The sequence below is a fragment of the Varroa jacobsoni genome, unplaced genomic scaffold (assembly GCF_002532875.2).
Source record: "Varroa jacobsoni isolate VJ856 unplaced genomic scaffold, vjacob_1.0 scaffold_677, whole genome shotgun sequence".
NCBI lineage: Eukaryota > Metazoa > Arthropoda > Arachnida > Mesostigmata > Varroidae > Varroa > Varroa jacobsoni.
This window is the reverse complement of record NW_019213579.1, coordinates 211,369-222,427: the sequence shown is the minus strand read 5'-3', so window position 1 is coordinate 222,427 and position 11,059 is coordinate 211,369. Positions and strand designations below refer to the sequence as shown.

Genomic DNA, 11,059 nt, shown 5'->3' with positions numbered 1-11,059 from the left:
TTAAATGCACCATTTATACAGTTCTCTTATATAAATATCAGTAATAATTTATTCATATAATTATATATTTGACACCGAGTAGTGCAAGGTCGCTTGTTGGAGTTTCGCAGTATGTATGCCCCTCCAAGCTTTAAGTTCATTGGCTTGACTTTATAAAATAACGAAGTAGACTACAAAGAAAATATCAGGAGTCGACGAACACAGTGAGGGCATACCAACTTCACTGTATTTTTAGAGCTATCGTCTTGGTTTTACTCGGACGAACGTCGAACTGATTTGTTTTATTTTTACTGATGTTTTTTATCCTCGGATGACGTCTGAGCTATTAGACCATCGCCAGCATCTTTTCTGGTAATTTTTGGCTTGGGGAAAAATACCAACACAAATATAGTCAACGTAGCAAGGTAGGCTGAGAGAATTGGGAGGGACAAAGTTGCGTCGAGCGTTGAGATTGTTCCCTCAAACATTTTGTTGATAGCTCCCGTCAAGACGTTACCTAATAGGAATACCCATACCGCTCCCTTGTTAAACGACTGTAGGATATCATCAACAGTATCTACCTGTAAAGTTATTATAAAGAAAATTAGAAATTTTATGATCTACAACATTATATATATAAAGCCTCAGCGGATGATAAAGTTTCTGCTCTTTGAAATATAACTATGAAATACATAATTTGTCTAATCTCTTATTAGTCATACGATGAAATTACGCACAAATATAGCTGGTGTAGCACTCTTGAAAATTCTAAAACTGACTATAACAGGAATATTCTTATTTGCAATGTATTTCAATATTCAGTGATAAGATACACAGAGCACATAAGCCGACAATAAAGAACTAACAAAGGTATAGCAATATGTACCATACAGATATTATATTATATAGTATAGTAATAATATTAGATATTATATAATAAATAAATACAAAACTTACCTCTGGCGAAAGATGTTGTAATGTGACCAAATTGTACCCTCCGCAAGAGGACACCAAATCAATAAATCGCAACAGCGTACATGCCACAAGGAATATCAAGAATAGTGAAAGTACCCATAGAGAATAAGACAGGTTGAAGAGGCGCCGTGATACGGGAACTCTATCCGAATGCATCAGAAGAGAAGAGGCCATGCACGAAGATGACAACAATAGCATTTGGAACACAAAGTAAAACCACTCTGACTTGCAATTTCTGCAAAAAAGACAAGTATAAATACATGGTTAAAAAATCTACATGCAAAACCTGTATATATACGTTTTTCGCAAAAGAGAAGTCAGGCCTTACAAGTATTTTTAGTTACTGATACGTTATGCCACACTTTTGACTCTTTGTAAAAGTATTCACTCCTTTATTGTTTGTCTAGAACTTGACACCTCTTTTGGCTGATATTTTTAATGGGATCGAGAAGATGTGAGGACACGGCCGCAATATTTTTCACATAAAGAAGGGTCGTATAGAATTCTCTAGATTTGTAACAACTGAGCGCTTGCACTTACTTGACCTTATAGACGAACCGTCTGCATACAGCAGTTGTAATGAGAAACAGACAGGACGAACCGATAATCGAAGCAAGACCTTCCTTGTTGGCGGCCAGAAACCCATCGCGATTTACGGAGTGAAGATAAAAGTCTACTGGCTGGCATTGCAGCGCTAGTTGATAGCAAAGATATACCTGAAAATTTTGCGACAGTAAATTCTAATACCACTAAAAGGGTACTGGCGGCGACTTGCCATCGGTACAGATAATATTCAACTGTCATGCGCATAGTATAAGATTAATATTTTCATACATACAATGTGTGTCAAAAATGTTTACACATTTTGCACTGCCGTTGAAAATTAATTCTCTAACCTACGAGGTTAAATTTATGGGATATATATATATATATATATGAGATCCCTCTTCAGATTTGGAAACCACTTTTTCCCATAAATTTAACCTCGTAGGTTAGAGAATTAATTTTCAACGGCAGTGCAAAATGTGTAAACATTTTTGACACACATTGTATGTATGAAAATATTAATCTTATACTATATATATATACATATATATATATGTTATGCTCAGCTTGAATTTACCAAATGCCTGCTAATTGTTTTAAAATAATGCTTATAATTAAGTGAAAAGTAATATGTTCCTTCAATAGGCAGCAAAAGAACCACTGCGTAGCACTGTCATTGGTAGGAACAATATCAACCTATTTGAGCTCTGCAGAGCGGAGGCACAGTATGAAATGGAAGTAGAAGTTTCAGAACTTTGCTGCAGTTTAGCTACATCACAGAAGTTAATCTTTTGCACGTTCCTCTAATCTTACACCGCTCGATTTTTTCTTGTAGAGCTATGTAAAAGATAAGGTGTACCGAAGTCTATCACGTAATTTAGACATACTTTAAAACGAGATCAAGCAATGTGTGTAAGAATTTCATTGAACACTTCCCTCGTGACGTCTCCGAAATGAAATGCATTTGCTTTAATCAAGCTCTGGAAAATTTAGTCTGACCAAAAAATAGACTTGTTTTGCAAGTTGGACTCTAGGCTTCCCTTTTCCAGATCTTCTGCCTTGTCTGTTGAAAATAAATTCCCTATCATAGTACTACTCCGCGTAACTAGAATCGATAAAAATTAAATTGGACGTGTATAAGTAACCGCGTTTAGTGTATTTCGATAATCATGTTAATGAGATCTCGTTGTCAGCAAGCATATTTGGCGCTAAACAGTATTATCAGTACCTTTAACGGATATCCATCTTCACTCAAAGCGAATAAAAAAAGAAAGTCATTAAATGTTCGGTTTTTTTCCCCTCATTTCACTTATCGGTATATATTTAGTAAACGCTACATAGTTGATGCAACTGCTTACCGCAGATCCGACAACAACGTCCCAATGCGCGGGGAAAATCGCATAGTACAGAGCGCATATAATCTTTGTAACAGCAAAACAAAGAAAGAAATTGAGATGCTTTCCATACTCCATAATAGGAGCCTGGTAGTCCATAGAAACAACAAACACAAGCCGAATAATTCCGAGGACGAACATGCCCGCAGCACTTTTAAATTCTGATCGGAATCGATGATCTGAAAACACAAATAATTGACACTAGATGTTTGGTTGGAAACCTCTAGCGTTTAGACAGTTACGGTATACATTATATTATCAAAGTACCATTTGAACAGTAGTTTTGTATGTCAGATTTAGTAGCGGAATACCTTTCTTGATTGCGCTGAGTCCCGCAGCGATACAGACGAAAAGTCCTATGCCGATGTCCATCAATGAAAATCCGTAGGTTTCGGTCTTTGCTTGTCGCCGTGGCAGAATCGGGAAGTCTACTGCCAAAATGCAGACCAAGGTTACAGCAAGGGTTGCGGCCCGCGTATACGATAACGGTATAAAATAGGCATGGTGATGAAGCTTCCCACGGCTGTAATATTCACGATACATCCATCGTATCAACAACGTTGACGAGATTATGAGTTTGACTAATCCTCTAACTTGCCCCTTACCCAGCAGGGCAAAATGGAAACGCATCTTTTATGTAATAAAATCCCGAATATAGACTACATCTTATAGCCAATCAAAAATATCAACCCATGCTAAGTCAAATCCAGTTATTTAGTTTAGAATGTCCGCTTATCATGGTTCAAGTGTTGCAGAAAACTTTCATGAATCAACGTTTCTGGGTTCTAAAAAAAGAGTTCATATGATTGTAAAAATAAAATCTGTAGAAACTGAACCTTTGTAGTCAATCGCCTTAAGATCTAATTAAAGAATACACCGATCCTTCAATATATGCGCTCATTCACTAGTTTCTTGTCCATTCAACGTATGTTTAGATATACACAAGGCCTATGCTCTCAAAAGGTTGTTGTCAAAGGGTTTAGGTGGTTAAACTTAGTTTTTTTTTTTTATTAAAATCTAAACCGTTGTTTGCTGCTCACCACTCTGGTAGAGGATCATGAATCACGCGCGCCTCTTTGGCACGGCGGTGAGCTGAGAAAGTCAATATTGTAGCAAACATAATGATGAGTGAAATGAGAACCATGCAGACATTTAGGAATTGATCTGTCAGCGCCATCGCCATGAATGATGGCAGACATAGTAAGGTCAGATCTAGACTCCATCGAAGACTGAAAATATACATAATAAATGTTAGACAATAGATCTGGAGAAAGGTTTAGTATGTGGACAGATATCACATTTCTCCCACGAAAAATGCAACGAGTGTGTAGTGCCGACATGACGTGCCAACACGATTTATTTTTACGTGCTTTATAAGCTATCTTCTATAAAATGTTTAATTATTCACTTGTTATAGGATGGAAAAAAGTGGGTACTCACATAGATTTCAGTAAACGGAAACTAATTGACTTCTGGTGTTTAATGGAAAAAATTAAGCATTTCCTAAATATTAGCGCCAACCACTTTCTCGCGGATATGTTGCACATGAAGATTGATAGATGTAATTAAGAGTGATACGATAGCACGCGCAGACGGTTCCTTTACAGTAAACTAACAGAAGTTTTCCAGAGTATATCGTTTTCGCAGTGCCATTGCTTACATTTTGCAATCATACAGCAGAAATCGCATCAAGCTCCGAATAATAAACTGGTGTGTCGCACTCAGCACAACAAGGCCACAAACAGCAAGCACTTCGTAAAACTCGCAGCCAGCGCCGCCCGAGACAAACTGCTCGTGCACCTCGCGCCGCGATCCACCGCCTTGCTGGCTCCTGGAAAAAATAATGGGGAAAAACCATAATGTCAACTAGCCGATAGAATCATCTGCGATGGAGATATAAATAATTGGTACGAACAGAAATATTTACACTTTTTTTAAAAAACATCGTTAAAGAAGGCGTCACGAGAAGTGCATGAAGTCTAAGAAATCCCCAGTTTTCTGCTCTAGTCCCCAGAGACTAGCGAATCTTTGTAGATACATCGAGGTGTGCTTCTGCAGTATATTTTTGCCTTAAATATAATACATAAAGCTACTTTAAAAAGACACCCGTGTATATGATTTAAATAAATTGTGGACACATCTGTGTAACTAAAGTAGGAAATTCACAAGTTTATAAATCAATTGCGGATACATCTGTGTAACGAAAGTGAAAAATTCTCAAGTTTATAAATCAAGGAAAATTTATGAGATCATTACATACTATAGAATGGCAAAATACGAACCGTTCAGTAAGACACACAGACACATATTGTTAACACAATATGACCACCATTCATCGCGATTGCGACTTCGATTCGGAACCTAAACCATTAACTAGCCATTTGAAAATATCTTTTCTTTAATCCGCAAAAATAATATTTAATGGTAACCGTGGATCAAGCAATTCTAGTGTGTTTCTCTAAAGTAGTTCTCTAAAGTGTTGCTTAAATAAGCCACATATAAAAAAAATTCAACGAAAGTAGGTTTCGTGTTAATAGCAGGCCAAAAGCCCCAAGAATGCAAAGGCTCAAAATCTCCGATAGTTTTCTTTTTAAAACTGCAGAAAGTCTCAAAAAAATTAATGATTGGAGCTTCGCTGGACGACTGAATTGGCGATTGATACTCTTCTTCCTAAAACACCTTTCTGTGAAGTGTCATACGCACTGTGTGCGTGTGCCTAGTGATGACATATCCTGCATTAAAAAGACCTTGCATTTGTAAAAATTACTAGTTAGCCTATCATGAAACTGAGTTTGATAGTTATGCAGAAACTGATAAATGTATTTTAAAAAAATTATGTTTTCATGATTCTTTGTACAACTTGGAATCGAATGCGCAAAAAACTTCGAAATCAGGTCCTTAATATTTATCAACGCTACTTTGGTTCAGAATAATATAATTGGTTTTCTTCAGGCCTTAAAAATTCCGTGATAGTTTTCGAAAAATTACATGAGGAAATTATATCACAGGTCGCATGTTTTCTGCTGCTGAGTTGCTGGGGGCAAGACAACCAGCTCGAGCGTATGTATGCAGTCTTCAGTTGCCCATTCTAGCGTCAGGTAGCTTACTCCTGTGATTAACTTTACACCACAAGCTGCCGCTAAGGATTTGACAAACTCGTTTTGTCGTCCTCCAAGACCACCTCGAGAAGGCAGAGATTATCAGATTCAAAGAATCTCTGCAGATGTGATACAACCCGCATACAAAATATGGGAGCTTTATCTTTTGCTTCTTATCAAAGTCCACCACAGCGAAAGGACATCTTGAAAGGCTACTAGAAACCATACATTATGGATGCAGTATCGAATATAGATATTCAGTATAAAACGATGAAGCTACCTGTATTTTTCCCTCTTTTCTTAATATCTGTTCTTCTTGTCTGTTAGCCTTGTTATTTAGTATAAAGCACAGGTTTTACTAGAACCAATAACAATATAAGCAAACAAAAAAGAAAAACCAATAGACAACAAATAAGCAGAGTGCATGATTCTGATGTTCAGCCTATAGCATTTTACTACAAAAGAATCCAAACCTTCTCGAGAACCAACGGGGCTTTCTAAATGAAAAAAAAAAAAGATTATCACCTTTACCGATTGTGTATTCCAAGTTCATTAAATAGTTGAATCTATAACACTTACAGATCTCTGAGATTAGTTTTATGTTTAAATTTAGCCTTTATAGTATATTATGTTTGCTGATTTGATACACTAAGTTGTTGTGCACTTTCATGCATGTTCAACAATTTGTATATTCTAAGGGCATGACTGTAACCCTAAAAAGTGAATTTGGTAGCACTCGCTTTTTGTATGTTCAGTATCATCTAGGACACCTGTCTTACCAGAAAGTAACTTCTCCAGCCAGAGTGGCCGTGCTAATGAGAGCAGTTTATCTATAGTTCATCTTCGCTTGCAGTATCTTGTGACAAGCGAAAGAAAAAATGTTTGCATGAAAAAATGCAAACGGATCTATCGTATTTCCAAGACGGCTAAAAATTAAAAAGGAGTGCTATATGTATAATAGTACCTGGCATCTACTTCGAATACAGACGTCCTTGCATAATCCTTTGTGGTCACAAGTGACCCGACTCCTTTTCTGATGCAATATTTTAAACGTGTGCGAGTATCTGCGTTTCCGAATAATATATCTTATGTCAAAGGTGAAACTAAACCATGTAATTAACTACGTATAATTTTGTAACGACGTACGTATAAATTTGCACCCCCACTAATTTAGCGCGTGTCTCGCGACAAGGGCGGGATTAAGGCTATACTAAGATTACATACCTGACCAGATCTTCATTCGAACAGCATGTCATTGGTGAAACGAACTCAAATTCGCGCATTTTTTCTCCCACTTAGATATATTTGACCGGCTCGTCCCACAACTCTCTGCTAGCCAAGTCGATCACATTATCACATACTTCAAATACTTCATCATCGTGACACTGATATGTGTGTTGTCCATTAATATCATCATCCCTGCCTTCTGCCAACATAAATGTGTCTTTGTCAGTGACTTGTTTACTAAGAGGAATACTAAATGTTCCAGAGCCTGCTGAAGTCCTGGACCAATAGTTGCATGCAATTTATGGTCAATTTTCTACTCGCGACATGTAGACGTTGCCTCAAGTTTCAATTTGTTCTTGAGATAATTTTAATTCTTGGTCGAGATTAAATGGAAAAGCATGCTTAATGTGACCTGGTATGAGTCGTGATTATCTTGTAAGTAGAGATTTTATTCAACTACGAAAAAGCCTTACAAACTGGTAAATAAATTGTCGAAGCCATTAACTCGCCAGGCAATGTGTCTATTTCATGCCAGCTGAAGATGTCCGGCATCGAATACGTTTTCTATGGACACAATGCCCGATATATTTAATAATGAAGTTTTAAGCGCAAAAAACCTACTCTCTTGGATTTGGTACACATTCAACCCGAATGAGACTGCTACAGAGAGTTTTTTCAGCCAACGCACTTCTGCTATCCACTAATGCAGAGATCAGCTGTTGTACAAATACTGATTTCTCGACAAGCTCATTCTTTCTTCAAACGATACCGACCGAACGCTGCAGAAGAGTCAAGACAATGTCCCCAGATTGATGGTTTAACAATATGACACGTTAAAATTAAAATGACGCATGTCTCTCTAATCTATGTGATAAATGTATACACTCACATGGTCATAATTTTGGCAGGTAAAAATCCGCTTTTTCTCACGGTATCCTCATCGTGTTGCACAATGTTTACATTTCTCTGACAACTGCCATTATTCTTCGCCCCACGTGTGTTCTCGACTGTATCACTCCGCTTCCTGGGATACCTGCGATAGCTTAAAGTTTATTCCTTGCTATCGGCTATCACAAAGATCTTGTCATCATTAGTGCTAAGCGCAATCGCGCCCTGTATTTGATATTTGCTACATAAATACGCCAATGCAGTATTGATCTATACGATTTGGAAGTAGTTGCGGGTCTATTTTCTCGCTCGGCGACTCGAGACCGCGTCACTGTCCGATTCAGCACTTTCTTCTCGCATTAATTAGGAGCCATTAAATACGTTAGGCCCGTTCTGCATGGTCGTTTTCTACAATTTTCAAAGAGCAGTGGTGGTAACGACAGTTATGCGAACTCGGTGTGTAACTGTTTAACGTTCTGCGGCGTCGTCATCATTCTAAAACTACTCTCGCTCGCCAGGACTCGGTTAGTCGTTGACCGGCCATTGGTGCAAACGGCTGCAGCTCTCGGAGACCGGCTAGAGTCTAGCGCACGGAGCTGCAAACCAGACACTGTGCTGTCAAGGCTTATTGTTTGATTTGCATTGTGGTTACTCTTCGGAGACGCTTTGTTCGCTTCTCGATTTTTGATACTTCACTTAAACGTGCCAGAGGAAAAGGGTGCAAATCAGCAGATTCAATATGTTGGTAAGACCTTACTGGGTATATTCTTTCTTGACGGAACTGACCGCATCTCAGTGTGGTCACTTTGGCTGTTAGTCACTATAAAATCATATAGCAAAAAACCTGGTCGTGTGTGTTTTAGAATTAAGAGCTAGCCCGCTTTCTGCATTAGCCATTAGGGAAAAGTGCCACTAATCATTAGACACAAACTTGCTATATTTCTTTCGTTATGCCTTTATTACACTGATTTATACAGTTCCAGGCTTCGTTTTACAGAGATTCTGAATATCCTATAATTGTGAACTTAAATGGTTAGCCATGCAGAATACGCCTGTGGGAATTATTATACGGTTTGCCTGAGTTATCATGCATCGCTCCGTATACTTTTCCGAGTTCTTGGCATCAGCTGGTTCCGGGTGTTCTATACTCATGGTTGCGATAATGATGAGGGTCTCCTATTTTTCTTCGAAGCCAAATCTTGTAAAGTGTGTCCAGATGCTTAAAGGGCCTCTTAAAAAGCAGGTAACTCATTTTGGTTCAAGCACCAACAGCTGTTGAAGGAAGGGTTGTAGGAAGAGTAGCTTACACGACAATTATGCTAATAGAGAAGGTGACCCATGTTGAAAATTGCTCTTTAATTTTGCCTGAAGGGAAGTACTATATATGTAACAATGAAACTCATCATTCTGCTATAATATAGGCTGAGTGCTATTTGCTCATAAATATTCTCATCAAATCAGATCCATAAAAATAGAGTACAATACGCTATATTTATATAGTTGCTCTTAACAAAGTAGGTTCTTCTATGCATATCTGCTATCGCTGCTGTATATTCTGTCTTTTGCGATTACTATTGCTATACACCCGTAGAATATTTAGAAATGGGTTGGGCAGATAAGTTTTCTTGTTGTTTCAACTGGTAATATAGTGAAACCTTGTCCGTTGTCCAAAATCTGTTGTACTTCGGTCATTACTGCGGTCGTCATTTATCGGATATCAAGTCGCCGTGAGCATACAGCGGAAGGCGCCGGTTGATTTGGGTCACAGAGAAATCACAGGAAGGCTTCATGTGTCGAGCTTACTGATTACTCGGCTGGCTATCTTTGACTGCTTAATTACCAGACAACAACGTTAATAAAATCCGTCTGCAAGATATCGAAAAAAACTATATAGAGGTCGTTTGTTTGTAGAAGTACACATATGCACGCAGTAAATATACGAAGTATTGATTGTTTTGCATACTAAATGCTATAATTGTTGTGGAGATCAATGGAATACATTTGTAACTGTCGCACGTACTTTCGATGTCTCTGCCAGGGATATTATGAAATAGTAATTGTTATTATATCATTGGTTGGAACATAGTTAATGCTGTTTTTCTCTGGATCTAATCACTATATCGGGATATATTTTTTCATCACTAAAAAGCTGATACTTAAGGCATATAGATGGTGCGACCGATGGACACGATATGCTTTTATTCCTTTCCGTTTCATAGAGTCGGTTAGCTTTAGCAACGCTGGCACCACAGATGGTTCAATGTACTGCTAAACGTAGGTCAATAGTGCATACGCTGATGTACGTTGGCACGAGAAGTCTTTAACGTATGGCGATCTATCTCGTTGACTCCATATAAGGTGGATACTTGGTATTATATATATATATAAGCATACTGTCTAACATGTTTGATAGATCAACTTTTTTTATGGTTAGAAAAAGAGTAGTTCGAGTGTCAGTTTTTTCTATATATTTCATGAACGATCAGTGGCCGATGTTTCGACAATGATATGGAATGCGTGAAATGGCCATGATCTATAGGTCACGCTGAAATCGCGTTAATTAAAATCGACATGTAAGTACATTTCACATTGGCGTAATGTGCCTTTTATCCCCATTATTACGATGGAATGTGAAGATGTTCAGCAAATACGGCAGGACGTTTTGCGGTGGATTATGAGCCGTCCCTTTACGCGCCATCTTTACTCTTTTATTACCTTGAACATTCGAGAACTTCAAATCCATCTGAAAGCCTGAAAAAACTAAACGCGGCAACTCGGAAGTATCAGGCGCAAGGCTAATAACGTACGTCTTGCAGTAATCCTATCGATACACACCGAGGAAACTGTATTCGTCTTGACGCGAGTGATAAAGGATTGCTCTGTATTTGTTGATAGCTGTATTGCTGCACGCGAAGATGCCGCTGGTTGCTTTAGGCTATTGGTTGGCATCCA

General features: G+C 38.1%; 1 protein-coding gene and 1 long non-coding RNA gene across 4 annotated transcripts; one reads left to right on the top strand and one right to left on the bottom strand.

The window, feature by feature from the left end:
• LOC111262583 (phosphatidylinositol-glycan biosynthesis class W protein) lies at positions 1 to 8,221 on the bottom strand. 3 transcript variants are annotated; one of them, XM_022836933.2, is made up of 9 exons: positions 8,109 to 8,212; positions 7,217 to 7,418; positions 4,555 to 4,725; positions 3,935 to 4,123; positions 3,206 to 3,417; positions 2,859 to 3,073; positions 1,495 to 1,670; positions 937 to 1,189; positions 1 to 560 (listed from the first exon to the last, which is right to left on the bottom strand). In XM_022836933.2, exons 2-9 carry the CDS (start codon positions 7,273 to 7,275, stop codon positions 288 to 290), a joined length of 1,548 nt encoding a protein of 515 aa, XP_022692668.1. In that variant the 5' UTR covers positions 7,276 to 7,418; positions 8,109 to 8,212; the 3' UTR covers positions 1 to 287. The 3 variants fall into 3 exon arrangements, with proteins under 3 accessions (XP_022692668.1, XP_022692669.1, XP_022692670.1); XM_022836934.2 differs by having other exon boundaries at positions 7,217 to 7,415; positions 8,109 to 8,209; XM_022836935.2 differs by lacking the exon at positions 7,217 to 7,418 and having other exon boundaries at positions 8,109 to 8,221.
• A 138-nt stretch (positions 8,222 to 8,359) lies between these two features.
• On the top strand, positions 8,360 to 9,972 carry LOC147753181 (uncharacterized). Its single transcript, XR_015311964.1, has 3 exons — positions 8,360 to 8,852; positions 9,145 to 9,350; positions 9,830 to 9,972. It is a non-coding gene; the product is annotated as an uncharacterized LOC147753181 (long non-coding RNA).
• The last annotated feature ends 1,087 nt before the right edge of the window (positions 9,973 to 11,059 follow it).